Below are 16,491 nucleotides of genomic sequence, written 5' to 3'. Positions count from 1 at the left end.
AGAATGGCAATGGCGCCCACCTGAGAGGTGCCGGAACTGAGTTCCTGTGAGTTCAGGCTTTAGAAAGCCCTGGGATCTCTGTAAATATATTAAATTTGCTGGTGGCAGGGAAGGCCTATGGCAAGGATTGCTGTCTCCCTCTCCAGTTTCTCCAAAGGTTTCATTAAACCTCTGGAAGTGTCTTTCAAAATGGCAGCTTATGGAGACAGCTCAGTATCTTTGCAGCCACATAATCTTTCATGCACAATATAAAGCTAAGTCATAAATAAACTGAGTTGCTTTGTGTTTGTGTGCGTGGCTGGGTAGAGTGATTCATACAAACCTACTTAGAATACTGGATGAATGTAGCAAAAGTCTATGAACTATGAGGAATACTCTTGTCACAGCTGAGGGAGAACGGAAACAGGAGACAGGAGGTGGCAAGAAATGGTGCGGAGTGTTCCTTGCCAGCTGCATGCTAGAATGGCATTTCCCCCAGACTCCCACAGGCATGAAGACTGAGCACTGCTAAGCAACCAGAGATGCCCTTCAAGCCCAAAGAAAGGAAAGCCAGTCTTGTGGGTGCTATAAGGGATGACGGATTGGACTTGGGGAAATGCCCTTCTCTCTCTCTCTCTCTCTCTCTCTCTCTCTCTCTCTTACCAGGGGCATAGGACCCCCCCCAGTCCCCGCCATGCTACACCACTCTATATTACTGCTGGGTTCCCGTACAGTAGGGCCTGGGAGTGCATCCTTGGTTCTTGCACAGCTCCCACAAGGTGTAGAACAGGGTGGGGGGAACTGGATCTTATCTCTCCCACTCTGCACAGGCAAACCCACCTGCCATCCACCTGGCAGCATGATGAAGCTTGTGAACTGCCCTGAGATCTTGTGGGGGAGGGGGTTATGTAAATCAAACAAACAAACAAAAACAAGCAAGCCAACAAGCTGCCTGGCAGTGAGCAAGACACTTTGAAGATATGCTTTGAGGCACACCTTTAAAGAGACTTGCTGTAGCCCCCAATCAGTCTTGGGAGTCTCTGCAGAAAAGGAGACCCCCCTAAACAGAAAGGGGTTTGGATTCCAAGCACTTCCTCCAGCACTTTGCATCCAAGTTGCTTGGCTGTGCTGGTGCAACTAAGGCCAGCTGATTGTTGGCCACAGAGCCATCGCTGGCCATCAGCTGGTCAGCAGTGCTTGCAAGTCCACACTTCAAAGCACCTCTAGCAAATGCACACAGGCACCCGTAAAGTGTATCTTACAAGGCCCAGGACTATATTGTGAAGCGAGGGAGTTCCATTCATGGCAATTGCAGACTCTCAGCCTCCAGGTCTTGGCATGGTGTGATGACTTCATTGCACCGGTGACCCAACCACAATACATTTCCTATCTAAGTCAGAGGCTGTATGGTGCCATGTCTAGTTAGATACAGAACTGCAAAGGGCTCTTCCCTGCCAGTGTCCAAACCCTGATATTTACTGTGGATACAAGTCTGCTGTTACAGCTACTTGCTTGCAACTCTTTGACTGTGCCACTCCTGATCTCCGCCCATTAACTTTGTGCTGCGAACTGCCCTGTGATCTTTGGATGAAGGGCCGTATACAAATTTATTAAATTATAGTAATTAATAAATAAGCACATGAACAGCAGAATCCCTAAAACTCAGATGCTCCAATGCCAGCCTCCAGCCCTGGGCACCTGGATGTTTCACTCACCTGCCTTTTAGTTGTTTGACTGCATAACACTATAATCCCAACAGAGCAGTCGCTTCAAGTTAATGAAGGGTCTGCAATAAATTGATAGAACAAAGCAGCCACAATTTTTTTAAAATGCCATTTAATCATAATCTGGGCCTTATAACTTTATAGGCTTAACCCTCTGATTAAACCCTACAGCCATAAGCAAACCAAGAAACAAAAGCTCTTAAAAACAGATCCTTACCTATTACTTTTCCTAGGAAAAGTGACTTCAGTGAGTGGAACTGGAGGCTTGATGCTGCTGGCAGGGTGTAGGTGACGGCAGGGTAGAGGTCCAGCTGGAGAAAGACAAAAGCAAAGAAGCCAGGCTTTGAGAAGGCTGCCACCTAGCCGGGTCTTCCTGGAGGAGGTTACCCTCACTAAGCCGACACTTCTGCTTGGGGCTGCTGGCTTCACCCTGATAAGCAGGACATTCCAGCAGCAGCAGCAGTAGCCACCGTGAGAGCCAGGGTCAAGCCTCAGTGGGGAAGAGAAATAGCCAAAACATGGTGCTGCTATCAGTCTCCCATCCACTCCCGTTCACAGGCTCACGTCTTTTGGTTTGCTGAACTGTCTGCTTTAGAAATGAAGGACATTTATCCTTTTATGTTTATCTATCAGATTTCTGTTCAGGGTTGAACACTTTGTAAAGTGAGACAATTCATATTTCATGTAATAAAATCAAATAGCAAAGCACCAAACTCTGTTATTGTTGAAAAACCAGATTTAGATTTGGAGTTTCAATTCAAATTACACACCCAATTCTGACTTTTGTCTACAAACAAAACCAGAGCTCCAAACACATTTTGAGATCATTTGCTCATGTCAGAATCTGACATACTTGAATACATGAAATCTGCTGAATTCTGAATTATGATTGCTTTCATCATTAATTTCTTAATTAATTAACAGTACAACAATTAAGAATAATAGAGCAGAAGGAATACATCTATTAATAGCCAAGGTCTGGCACAGTGTTGTAACTCAAACCTAGTGCTATGAGTTTGGGGGCAGGAATGTTGGACCCCTCTAACCCCTGGGATCCAGCAAGGGTTAAAAGATGGGAGGGGTATAAATAATAAAGTTGTTGTTGTTGTTGTTGTTGTTGTTATAGCTTCCAGGTGAGGTGATGGGGGATTAAAGGGCTCAGTGACATTCGTCAAATGGGTGGTGCCCCCTCCCTCCACAGAAAAGCCAGCTGAGAGCAGCGATGGGGCAGTGAGGTGACTTAGAAGTAAAGAAGCAAGTTGGAGAGAGCCAGAGCAATGTTTGAGAGCAACGTTTAATTTCTGTTTGAATCCAAGGCTGCGGCTATGGAAGAAAAAAGACCCTGTGGGGGGTTAATGCTGTGAACCCCTCCATCAGTTTCAGGTGTAAATAAGGCATATATTACCTGGGCCTCATTTCCAAAAGGACACAAACTCTGAGCACGCCTGGGACCTCTGGAACCTAATGCCATGTGGATCTCGGCGTGGCAACCATCTCCTTCTTTTGGGAGAAAGCTACATATGGGCATTCAGAGAAAGAGTAAATTTCAACGCCCCCCTGTGTTGATGTGTGTTAGGAGGGCTTCCGCAATTCCTTACTAATTTTCCTGAGTGATGCTGACAGAAAAGGAGCTGCATTTTCACCCTCCCTTTCAAAGCTGACATAGAAAGCTACACCATCTTTTCTGCTCAGCATTGCAATGTTCAGGACAACCCTGGGCTAGACACTTGCCAGGTGAGGAGAAAAGACTGGTGCCCCCGTCTAAACAGAAAAGCCAGATGGATACAAACAGGGAAGTGGAAAGGGAATAAGCAAGCAGGCAAAGAGAGCAAGGGAGAAAGGAGTGGAGGAGAACTGAGCCCAGATTTCCTAAGAGGAACTAGAATATTAATGTCTCTGAGGCTGGTTTAAAGTGGCCAACCATCTGAGGTCATAACCAAAAGAAAAAGGTTGTGCTTCCTTTTCTTTCTTTAGAAAACATGAGGCTTAGGGAGCAAATGCGGACATCAGCCTGGTCACATGAAAGCAGGTAGCAACCCCCGTTCTCCCAGTTCAAGGGTGAAAAACCGGCAGCTGTGCCAGAGTGAAACCCGTGGTGTCCGATACCAAAACAAAAGAGGGAAACTGATGAGCACTGGGCATCTTGTGCGTCAGTCTTGTCAGAATTCCTGCAGCTGAGCAATATTATTGGGGGAAATAGCAATAGGTGTGAATATTTTCAGGCTGAATAAAAAGCAGGAGGAAATCAGAAGAATGACAACTTCAAAGTTGTTGAGTTTTATTACTATTCGTATACCATGGTGTAGGCAGCTGATAGTAAGAGATGCTGCTGGTCAGGGACGTGTTCTTATAAATGGGAAAATATCTACTAGATTTAAAAGAATTCGTACTTCATAGCACCAGCCAGCGGGAGATATAGATATATACAGTCACAGGAAGAAGAAAGTGCCCCGTCTTTGAATTATGTGGTTTTACATATGAAGACATAAGAACAATCATTTGTTCCTTAGCAGGTCTTAAAATTAGGTAACACGACCTCAGATGAACAACAACACACGACATATTACACTGTCTCATGATTTATTTAGCAGAAATAAAGCCAAAATGGAGAAATTGTGTGTGAAAAACTAAGTACACCCTTACTGCTTCCATAGGAATTAAGAGGCTAAGTAGCAGGCAGGGGCTGCTAATCAAATGCCCTTGCTTAATTGATCATCAGCAAGTGTGCCCACCTCTATAAGAGCCAAAGCTTTGGCAGTTTGCTGGTCTGGAGCATTCAGGTGTGTTTGAACACAATGCCAAAGAAGAAAGACAACACAAGGCTCTTAGAGAAGCAAGTGCTGCTGCCCATGAAACTGGGAAGGGTTCTAAGGCCATCTCCAACCAATTTTATGTCCATCATTCAGTGAGAAAGATTCACTGGGGAACATTTTTTTACTTTTTGAATGCTGTCTAGATTTCTACAACTGATTTAGGGTATTTTTGCACTGCTGAATCAGGAAATGGCATCCGTTTCTCTCCATCAGGTCAGGTTTACTGTAAACTGAATGGTGGGCATTGATAAAGGTAAGTACACGTAAATTGCATGTTGCTTCACCATTTTTCAAACTTCAGGGCTTGAACTTCCGTTTCTTGGAACTCCTGGAATGCTCAGCGGCAGGGAGGTCTCTTTTCAGAGTCTAACAGTAGTCAGCCATCATGACTGCGTCCCAGCGACCCTGATACCTGGTCTCCATCTCTTTCATGTCCTGATGGAATCTCTCCCCCTGCTCGTCACTCATTGAACCCAGGTTCTCCGGAAACCGGTCCATATGTGAAAATAGGTAGCACATCTTGACGCTCATGTTGCAGCCCAGGTTTCTGAAAGCAGTCAGCATGTTGTTGACAAGTTCTGTGTAGTTTCTGGCCTTATTGTTGCCAAAAAAGTTATTCACTACCAGAACAAATGCCTTCCACGCTTCCAGTTCCACTTCGTTCATCAAGTTTCCGAACTCTGGATCTCTGATGAGCTGACGGATCTGAGGACTGTCAAAGATGCCAGCTTTCAACTTCTCCATGGTCAATCCTGGAAAAGCCTGGCACAAGTAAGTGAAGCAGTCACCATCCTTGTCCAGAGCCTTGGTGAACTGCTTGATTAAGCCGAGCTTGATGTGCAGCGGTGGGAAGAGTATTCTGTCTCTGTCCACCAGAGGGTCGTTGATGACGTTCCTTTTTTTTGCAAGACACCAATTCCTCCCGCACAGTCGTTCTTCGTGTAATGCTGAGCACGGTCCCTACTATCCCACATGCACAGAAAACATGGGTACTTGGTGAAGCCAGACTGTTGTCCCAACAAAAAGTTCACCATCTTCAGGTCAACACAAATAAACCACTTATGCTGATCATAACCAATTTTCTCCAGCACATACTTCACCGCTTCATAGTTCTCCTTCAGTGTACTCAAGGGAGCCAGGGGTATAGAGGCAAACTGGTTGCCGTTGTGTAGCAGAACACATTTCAGTGATCGCTTGCTGCTGTCAATGAACAGTCTCCAATCTTTGGGTTCGTACTGTGGCACTCCAAGCTTGAGCAGAAGCTGTGCAATATCTGCACAGTACACCAAGTCCTTCTCTTCCGAGAAAAAACGGAGGTACTCTTGATGCCTGTTGCGGAAGAAGCTGATGTGAGCACTGTCAGAGAGGAGGTTTTTTTCCTTCACTCTGGATGCCAACAGTTCGGCAGAGTCCTTTGACAAGCTGAGGTCGCGAACTAGATCATTCAACTCCTTTTGGGAAAATGGATGTGGAGCATCATCTTCAAGAACCACTTCTTCTTCTTCATGTCCTTCAACACTGGAGGCATCTTCGTCACTAATGTCAGGAAGTTCTCCGAAGATAGGCACTGGAATTTCATCACAATGAGCTACAGGACGACGTGCTGATTGAAGATCAGGATACTTGAGGCTGCTCCGGTTCTTTCTGTTGATCCCAGCTGCACCAATTTATGGAAGATTTCAAGGTTTTATGACTTCAAACTGATCCCTTTTCAACATAATCACCCAGAACTATCAGACCCGAATACTTCTTGTCATGAAAATAATCATTTCCAATCAAAACAATTATTCAACATGGCATTTTACCCCCACCAATTTCTTCTAAAATGCTCCACACAAGCGTATATGTGAACAAAAACGTAAAAAAATACAGCCTGGAGAAGAGGAGGTTAAGGGGTGATATGATAGCCATGTTCAAATATATAAAAGGATGTCACATAGAAGAGGGAGAAAGGTTGTTTTCTGCTGCTCCAGAGAAGCAGACACGGAGCAATGGTTCCAAACTACAAGAAAGAAGATTCCACCTAAACATTAGGAAGAACTTCCTGACAGTAAGAGCTGTTCGACAGTGGAATTTGCTGCCAAGGAGTGTGGTGGAGTCTCCTTCTTTGGAGGTCTTTAAGCAGAGGCTTGACAACCATATGTCAGGAGTGCTCTGATGGTGTTTCCTGCTTGGCAGGGGGTTGGACTCGATGGCCCTTGTGGTCTCTTCCAACTCTATGATTCTATGATTCTATGACATGTGCCATAGCTCAAAAACTTGACCTGATTGAGCAAAACCAATGTGATTTTTGGATTCAGCGCATCAGATTCGTCCTAAATCAACTGAAAAAACGCAGACAACAAATTTGTTGTTGACCAGTGTTATTTAAAAGTGGAAAACATTTAAGACAGTTGTCAATCTTCTCAGGAGTGGACGTCTCAGCAAATTCACCCCGAGGTCAGACTGTGCAACATTCAGATAAATTGCAGGAAACCCAAGAGTTACATCTCAGGCTCCTCAGGCCTCAGTTAGCATATTAAATGTTAAGTTTCATGACAGTACAATTAGAAAAAGACAAAACAAGTATGGTTTGTTTGGAAGGGTTTCCAGGAGAAAGCCTCATCTCTCTGAAAAAGAACATGGCAGCACGGCTTTGGTTTGCAAAGTTGCATCTGAACAAAACACAAGACTTCTGGAGCAATGTTCTTTGGACAGATGAGACCAAAGTGGAGATGTTTGGCCATAATGCACAGCACCACATTTGGCAAAAACCAAACCTATGTCAACTGTCAAGCATGGTGGTGATGATTTGGGCTTGTTTTGCAGCCACAGGGCACCTGGGAACCTTGCAGTCATTGAGTCGACAAGAACTCCTCTGTACACCAAAGTATTCTAATGTGAGGCCATCTGCCCGAAAGCTGAGGCTTGGCCGAACCTGGGTCATGCCACAGGGCAAGGATCCCAAGCACATCAGCAAATTTACAACAGAAAAGAAGCAAGGGGTTGCAATGGCCCCGTCAAAGTCCAGACCTCAACCCAACGGAAATGCTGTACGGGACCTTAAGAGAGCTGTGCATAATGAACTGAAGCAATGCTGTAAAGAAGAATGGGCCAAAATTCCTCCACAATGATGTGAGAGATGCATAAAGTCCTACACAAAACTATTACTTCATGTTATTACTGCTAAAGGTGGTTCTACAAGCTATTGAATCATAAGGTGTACTTAGTTTTTCACACATGGCTTTTCCATGATGTTCAGTGATTGAATAGTTACAGAAAGTGTTACAGTTGTGTTCTAGTGGAGCTCTATATAAGCAGGCTGACTGAACCCTTCAGCTCAGTTCTGTTCTGGCCCGTGAATAAACAAGAGCTGTTTGAAGAATCGCTGTGTTGTCTGGTATGTTCACCCACAACTTAACACACATGGTGATTCTTTATCCTCAAATAGGTATTGCGGGTGTCCAGAAATCAATAATGGCTGACTAATTTCTGATAGCTAGCTACCAATAATAATTTAATATGTGGGAATAAGGAAAACAGGAGAAGAGCCTTTCAAAAAGTTATGATGTGCTGCCATCTAGTGGTTATCAGGGAGTGAGACATTAAGAGTTGAAATATCTTGTGGTAAAAAGACGCTCCAACATTTCTCCGATGAAAATAGGGACTACTACTACTACTTCTTCTTCTTCTTCTTCTTCTTCTTCTTCTTCTTCTTCTTCTTCTTCCCACCCCAATCACCTGACTGGCTTGCCCAGTCAGCTTCCAACATATATAAAAGCATAATAAAATATCCAGGGCTGCCTTCTAAAGGTTGTAAAGGTCAATGCCAAGGTACCCCTGACCATTAGGTCGAGTCGCAGATGACTCTGGGGTTGCGGCGCTCATCTCGCTTTATTGGCTGAGGATGCTGGCGTTTGTCCGCAGACAACTTCCGGGTCATGTGGCCAGCATGACTAAGCCGCTTCTGGTGAACCAGAGCAGAGCACGGAATCGCCGTTTACCTTCCCGCCGGAGCTGTACCTATTTATCTACTTGTACTTTGACGTGCTTTCGGACTGCTAGGTGGGCAGGATTGAAAGGTTGTAGAGTCACTTATCTCCTTGGCTCGGGGGTCGCATAACTGCAGCCCCTCCAAAATTTCACTGATGGAAATAGGGGCGACCTAAGGAAAAGCGGGATATTCTGGGATCAAATCAGAAACTGGGACAGCTTCTGTAAATCCTGGACTGTCCCTGGAAAACACTTGGAGTTTCTGCATTAATAACAATACTTGTATTGTACTTAAAACTTTCTAAGTGCTATACAGATATTAAAAGATAAGGCAAACCTTGTCCACAGGCTCACAATGTACCATCCTTCATCAAAAGGTGAAGGACAAAAGGAATATATTTTGAAGATGTGTAAGTTGCAAAAGAATATTTTGTTTTAGTAAAATCACAATTATTAGTAAGAAAAACAATCAGCCAATGAATATATATTCAAGTACAGTCTTTTTTTAAAAAAGAAAGAAAGCAGGATTGCTCCTTCTTCGCATCAGCCCCTATGAAGGCAGAGTGATCCTGCTGAGTTTGAGCGCCAGCTCAGTACTAAGCAGAATGGTTCCCTCTGATCAGGAAAGGGGGTGAGACTTCTTTGCACCAGGTTCAGGAGAAAAACTGGATGCACCAGGGATCTCTGCGGCACGCCTGGAACTCAGTGCTGAAAAGGGAGGAGGGAGAAGCCCCTTCTCTCAGAGTCCGATCTTGCTGGAAGGGGAGAGAAAAGGAGGGCTCCCAGGTGTTCAGAACTCAGAGGGGACCTCAGCAGCCCAGGGAGGCCAGACAAGCACAACCAACGGCCAGGTCTCTCTCCCTGCGCAGATCCTCTCCCTTCATGCCAAATACTGAAGACTAACATTCATGAGGCAGTTCTGGTCCTTGCTTGACAACAGAAAAGCTCAGGGACAATTAAAAATTAAATAAAACCAAGCAAATAAAACAGAACACTATACAGGAAGTGCAAAACAACAACTAAAGTCTTTTTTAAAAAAGGTTACAGTTATAGTCCCTTGTCCTAAACAAAAGTTCTGTTTCTAAGCAAAGTGTGTGCATGTGCACTCCTAGGTTTTTGCAAGGCTTTTCTGTCTTTAATATTCATTCATCATGATGTAATTATAAATGTAGTTCAACTCCTACAAAAGCCTTTGCCAACTATTTGATTGGAGTCAAATACTGCCTACTGCCCCCTTTTCAAGAAAAAAACCTACTCAGTGCCCCCCGTGGAAATCTCCCTTCTTTAAGCAAACAAACAGTCCGATCCGCCCTAAGGGAGGGGCCGGTGCCACAGCCCACCTGGCCTTTGCCAAAGAGGCAGGCAAGCTGCAAAAAGGGTTTCCTCAAGCCTGGGAAAACCCCTCACCTCCAGGGGAGGCGCTGTCACTGTCCCACAATGGCGCCCAACCGGATGGTAAGCATCAGATGAAACATGTACAGTTTTCAATAATGTTCTTCTCTTCTTTCTTTATGCTTCCCCCACCCCTTTATTTTTATTCAATGCCGCCCCCCAATTGCACCCTAGCCTAGACTGCTACCGCCCCCCAGGATCATTCCAACGCCCCAGGGGGCAGCATCGCCCACTTTGGGGAACACTGTTCTCTCCCTTTCTCTCTCTGACCAAAGGAGGCATGAGCATTCCCATCTGTGTTTGATGCCTGGCTGGCTTAGATTCCTCCGCCTTCTGCCTGCATTCCATTTGCAAATTCCACATTCTTACCATTAATGTTATCAATGACCCCATAACAGCACATTTACCTGGAGACTGATAAACCTTCCTTGCCGTGTTATGTTAACGCTGTGTGGTTGTCCATTTGACACGTTCCTGTGATCTACATTAATATTATACGGCTCTTTAGTGCTTCCAAGGTTGTATCGAATCTGCAAGTTTCCTACAGAAAATAACATTCAACTATTCAGTTATTGTTATCTGTTTTCTAGAACTTTTTCTATAAAAATTGCAACTTTTTAGTTTTTACATCCTGTCATTGTGATGTGGGGGTTATGTTCTGAGGCACAACACATGTCGGTGAAATCACGTATAATTGAAACCCACTGAAAAACCCTGCAAATACCTCGTTCCACCCTACCCCACCCCCATTCTGCCCTTTTAGTGACATTTCAGTGACCTCTTTATGATGTTTCTGGGTCCAGGGCAATGTGCGATTGTAATGATTTGAGGTCCGAAGGCCATTTCACACATTCCACAGAAGCAAGCTCAGGTTTGCCACAGCACTGTCCTCAGCCATGGTTTCCCGAGGGTTTGTTCCCGTGTGACATGCTTCAAAGCAGAACTTGCACACGGTACAAGGGGAGTTGTAGGTAAGACGATGGGGTCAACATCTCAACAACAAAGCAGCTACAACTCTCTGCTATCCCCAAACTGGCAAGGATTATGACTGCAATAGTACAGAACTCACAATCTGAGTCTTTAAAGCAAAGTGTGTTCTGGGAAGAAGAAAGGGGAGAAGAAAGACTGGGATCCATATTGGGCAGGCTGGCTGAAGGCTGGCTGGGTGAGATGCCTTGGACTCCATGGTTGCACAGCTGTGCAGGTCAAGCCCCTCTTGAGATGAACATGCTGCAAGGTCTGGACTCCCCCCATGCAGACTGACACACCCTGTTTCTTAAAGCTACGACAGTCTCCGTTTTGTCTCAATTCTCCAAAGGGACACTGTCACCCTGGGTGAGTGCCTGGAACTCCATGGGTTTTTGCTGCCGCTCAGCAGAGAGAGGAGCAAGCACCCAACTTTTGCAACAGTATAATAAACACATAAGGTGAGGAATTTTCACATAAGGAGAGCAAAGACAAAGCACTTACCGGAGGGATTCACCAGCACAGCCATGTAGTCCTGGGAGTAAGAACTGACATACAGGAGGATACAGGGGGCTTTGTTAGTGCTGAAGCTAAAGCTCAGCTCTTCTTTCTTCAGGCTCTGGTCTGACACAACGTTCTCTGTTTCCTTTGAGCTCAAGAGAGTTCTGCTACCTAAGTCCTTCACGTTATTCCCCACAGATGAAAAATTATACCGGAGCCACATTCCCTCTTCAAAAAAAGCGCCCACGTCTGGAGAAGGGGAAAGAGAAAAAGGAAGTTACAGTACTATGACATATTTGGATGGACACACACTATAATTATCGTAATCTTATCATCAGCTCACCTCTCAATTTACTAGAACAATGGGCCAGTCTGGACAGATGTGATGGATGGGCAGGCAAATGCCCAGTAAAGAAACTGCTGAGAATGGGGCAACACCTGGAAACGATTTTAATGAAGCAATTTCACAAGACTTTGTTAAATCTAACACTAGCAAGTATTGCACTTTGTTGCTTTCCCAAAAAATGAACTAATGTGTTTAGAAGTGTCCCTGGTGCAATCACATAAAGCAACAGTCCATCCTTTCTTTTCAGAGCTCTCTGTGATAGATTTATAGCTGTCATTCCACCATAAATCTCCTCCAAAATACTAACATGAAAAGCAATTCCATTTTACACCTTCCTTTTTTGTTAGATCCAATTTCATCCCTTTTGCTTGATAATGAAAATCTCAAACTTACATGCGGACACTACCAACTGTGAGCCACACTACTTTGGGTTTGACCCACTTTATGGTTCAACAGCATTTTGCCCACAAAATGGCGCTTCTAGGGACATGACTGGCATGCAGATGACTGCTTCCATCCACAAACATTTCAAGTGCTTTTTCAGAGGCCATGATAGAAGACTCCAGGGTTGTGTGATGAGGTCTTAGGCAACTGCTTGAAATGAGTAAGGGCATCAATAAAAAAGTTTGGGTTCATGTGTTGGAGTGAGGTATTCCCTGGGGCTATCAATCTGTGGTGGGTATTTCTGTAATCAAATGTCTACCTTTTAACCAGTTAATCAATTAATCATCAAAACCTTTAAAAGTGTGGGGGACTTGTAGGTTTCAAAAATCTCGGCCTGCAGCTGTCGCCCCTAAAGCTGCACAGCCCCCCAGGGTCATTCCGAATGTGTAGATTGGCTCTGAGTGTCATGATGACCCCGAAGTCCAGCCGCGATCCCGACACACACGCAGCGCACCCTCCTGACTTACCTGCGGGCTCTGCTTTACCAGGGCAGACCTCGTGGGCTGCCCTCAAGAGAGGGCATTCCTATCACTTGATGCACTTCCAAGTCTTTTCCTGGCTAATTTTAAAATACCCTTTGTCTCCTATTCAATTTAGTTCTTTATCCCATCTCATTATAAACCTCCAGTTCTTGTTGTTGGGCAGTGAAAGGAGATGCTGCTGATGCACTTCTTCCTGTTATATCCATGTGAATTAAGACACTTTTTTCAATGGTTTTGGGAGTTTTATAAATAGTGATGATGGTTTTGGATAGCAATGCTGGACATTAATTAAGCAGCCTATATCTTAGCACACGGTGCAAATATTCTTTCTTCCAGGACCATTACAAAATGTAGACTTTTCCAGCATTTGTAAGCAACTCTTAGGTTTCCATATATTTTCATTGCAATTTCGGGACGTACAAAAATGGCAAAATTATACTCCTATTCATCTAGAAGCGAGGCAAAGGAGTCTTGCAACAGGGTCCTATTTGGATTAGGATGAATTTTGATGATAGACACCTGGTCTTTTCTTTATCTGCTCCTAAGAGCCCCGCTGGATGTGACCGAAGGCCTATCTAGTCACAGTGGCCATGCAGGTTCCCGTGGGAAACCTGCAAGCGGGACCAGGAGCAGCAGCAGCAGCAACGACAACACTTTTCTGCTCAGGAGTTGCTAAGGATGGCTGCAGTCCTAACCCCACAAGACTTGCTTCTGAGTAAGACACAGCTAGGATTGTGCTGAAACACAATTTATAGCTCCCCTTTCTATCAATTCTTCAAGGCAGTTTACACTGCCAAGGCCATCATAACTGAGATGCCCAGAGCACAGTGGAGCCCAAAGAGTCAGCAAGAGCATGAAAGCTGTGAGGAGGGGAGCTCTGCAAAAGCTGCTGCAGTCAAACGCTTTCCCCTGCTCTTTTGCCCAGTGGCCAAATCCTCTCTCGTCTCTTATGTGAAGATGGAGAGGGATATCTTCCTCACCTCAGTTCCTATATAAAAACAAGCCCATTAATTTCAGGATATGTCCCCCAGCCCCTCTGCTTAGGCAGCAAGCTAATAAGAATGCCAAAATGAATACAAACTGGTTCAGCCCTCAGAAATGCCATTAAGTGCTGCTGGGCGGCTTCCACAAAGAAGGGAAACATACGTAAACTAAGGGCAAAATGAGGTCAGCAAAGCAATCTCTGGGACTGCAGACTCATTTCAGCCGCTCCTCATAACAATTTCTCAGATCAGTGAAAGAACAATTGCAGCTGATTACACCCCCCCACCCGAAAAAGCTCCTAATAGAAAGAAAAAGAAATGTCAAACTCCATTTTGACAGCTATGTCCTTGGCCAGCTGCTGCAAATCTCCGGCACCTGAAGTGTCACTCATAGGCGAGATCGGGGCCTCCAAAGACGGGAAGCGGTGCAATTTCACAGCAGCCATCAATCAGGAATTCCAAGCATGAATTTCATCAATAAAAATATTCCCATAGTGTGTGGCCCACGCTCACCCTGAGAAGTGCTTGCTAGTTATAAACCAATCTAGGCTGGTCCTCAGTGCCAGCAGCATTTATTTGCTTAGATTCTTTTGTATCATTCCTATTTACCGGTCCTGTAAATGCATTGAAATCGAAAGTCACTGTTGTGTAAGATAAAGAAGGATCTATTTTCACTACTGGAATATGTGCAGTTTCTTGTCTCCCAGCCAGACTGAACGAGGCTCTGTGCATGTAAAGCAATGTTCTTGCCTATGGCACCCACAAGGCACACGTCTTCCTCCTTGGAGCCTGCCAGAGGGCTGCATTTCAGACATCAGAGTTAGCGAACGCCTGTGACGTCCATAGGCCCAAACCATGGAGTAATCTCCTGGGTTTTCAGTGAGTTAATGAATGTGCCATTGGGCCAATACATGCTGGACTTCAGGTATTGACCCCTATGCAAATATGACACACAATGTGCTGGTGTCTGGATGGTCTGGAGGTGGGAAAGACTGGCTGGGCAGCCATATTCCTGCTCCTCCCCCGAGGATGACCACTTATGCACCCCTCAAAAATAGGAATGCTTTGCCAAAGGAGAGGACAACGACATGCACAACATTTGCACACCCTAATTAATATGTATAGATTCAAATTCAGAAACAATTGCTATCGTTTAAAGAAATCTCATGTAGCTCGCCATAGTGGCGAAGACTCTGACCAGGTGACCCGTGTCTGCTGCCCAAGTGGGGACTATTGCTGGACAATTTCAAGAGCCCTGCTCCCCCTTCTTGGACTTCCTTATTTTTAAACTGAACTGGACTGGACAGTGCTTAAAACAGAGGATGGTCTTCTCTAAATTTAGGACACATGACTGCCCTGTCTCAAGTCTGGTCTGAACGGGCCCCTAGTCTGCTTTGCAAATCAGATCTCAGCACTTTTGCTTTATATGTTCTAGTCCACTCAGAGTCATCTCTAAGATGTGCCACAGGGTCCCTTAGGAAGCAGGTGCTCCAACATTTCCCTGTGAGTGAGAAGAACTTTTGGGGGGTCTGCTCCTCTCTGTTTTCTTAAATTATCCACAAATTATTGCTCTCCCTTCTCTAGGGTTCTCACTTTCCCATAATCTCTGAAAGTGCCTCTCTACAGTTTGACCTCGCTAAAAGGCCCCACTTAGAATCATAGAATCATAGAATCATAGAGTTGGAAGAGACCACAAGTCCAACCCCCTGCCAAGCAGGAAACACCATCAGAGCACTCCTGACATATGGTTGTCAAGCCTCTGCTTAAAGACCTCCAAAGAAGGAGACTCCACCACACTCCTTGGCAGCAAATTCCACTGTCAAACAGCTCTTACTGTCAGGAAGTTCTTCCTAATGTTTAGGTGGAATCTTCTTTCTTGTAGTTTGGATCCATTGCTCCGTGTCCGCTTCTCTGGAGCAGCAGAAAACAACCTTTCTCCCTCCTCTATGTGACATCCTTTTATATATTTGAACATGGCTATCATATCACCCCTTAACCTCCTTTTCTCCAGGCTAAACATGCCCAGCTCCCTTAGCCGTTCCTCATAAGGCATCGTTTCCAGGCCTTTGACCATTTTGGTTGCCCTCCTCTGGACACGTTCCAGTTTGTCAGTGTCCTTCTTGAACTGTGGTGCCCAGAACTGGACACAGTACTCCAGGTGAGGTCTGACCAGAGCAGAATACAGTGGCACTATTACTTCCCTTGAGCTAGATGCTATACTCAATAGGATGCAGCCCAGAATTGCACTGGCTTTTTTAGCTGCCACGTCACACTGTTGGCTCAAACTAATTTTTAGATTGCAGCAATCAGTTTTGACAAATTGAATCTGACAAAGTCATTTTTGTCCAGCCTGCTGTACTTATTTTGGGCATCAAACCCTGCAATAAATTCAGATCTTTGGAAACACAATATCAGCATATTTCTCACTTTTACACAGAGTAGAAAAACTACACTATAAGGGAGTGTAGCAGCTGCTATTTTATCCCCCGTAGGGCTGGGAGAGGAAGAGAGAGGGCGGGAATTGCTCTGTACTATTTTGCGTCTAGTCATGGTTACCAATCTCTCAGTTTTATAAATAAACATATGTAATGTGGCAGAAAGACATAAATGGGGACATGCTAATAATGAGAAGTCACATTGCAGCCCAATGAGCGACTGCAATTGTTTAGACCTACAATATTATTCCTCATGCACATGCAGAAATAGTATTGGAGAGACTATGGAGGAGCACATGAAGACACAGCATTAGAAGATAAGGACCGAATTAGTATAATACACTTTACCCTTTATTAGGCTAATAATGCATGTGATCCTTCCTCCTCTGTTTCTTTCTTTTTTCTCTCATTTTCTTTTCTTTTTATTTGTCAGCTAGACTTCTGCTATGAGTTT

The 16,491-nt window shown here is 44.8% G+C and overlaps 1 protein-coding gene across 1 annotated transcript in view; it reads right to left on the bottom strand.

Annotated features, from left to right (window-relative positions):
- The window catches only part of CNTNAP2 (contactin associated protein 2), a 971,924-nt gene that overhangs the window by 36,910 nt on the left and 918,523 nt on the right, over window positions 1-16,491 (bottom strand). The window contains exons 19-21 of the mRNA XM_053359792.1: window positions 11,351-11,596; window positions 10,288-10,421; window positions 1,921-2,014 (exon numbers count right to left, since the gene is read on the bottom strand). Coding sequence (XP_053215767.1) covers window positions 1,921-2,014; window positions 10,288-10,421; window positions 11,351-11,596 — 474 coding nt within the window. The remainder of the gene's footprint in view (window positions 1-1,920; window positions 2,015-10,287; window positions 10,422-11,350; window positions 11,597-16,491) is intronic.

This window comes from Podarcis raffonei, chromosome 12 (genome assembly GCF_027172205.1).
Source record: "Podarcis raffonei isolate rPodRaf1 chromosome 12, rPodRaf1.pri, whole genome shotgun sequence".
NCBI lineage: Eukaryota > Metazoa > Chordata > Lepidosauria > Squamata > Lacertidae > Podarcis > Podarcis raffonei.
Note: the sequence above shows the minus strand (reverse complement) of the source record. Positions and strands in the feature narration are given on the sequence as shown.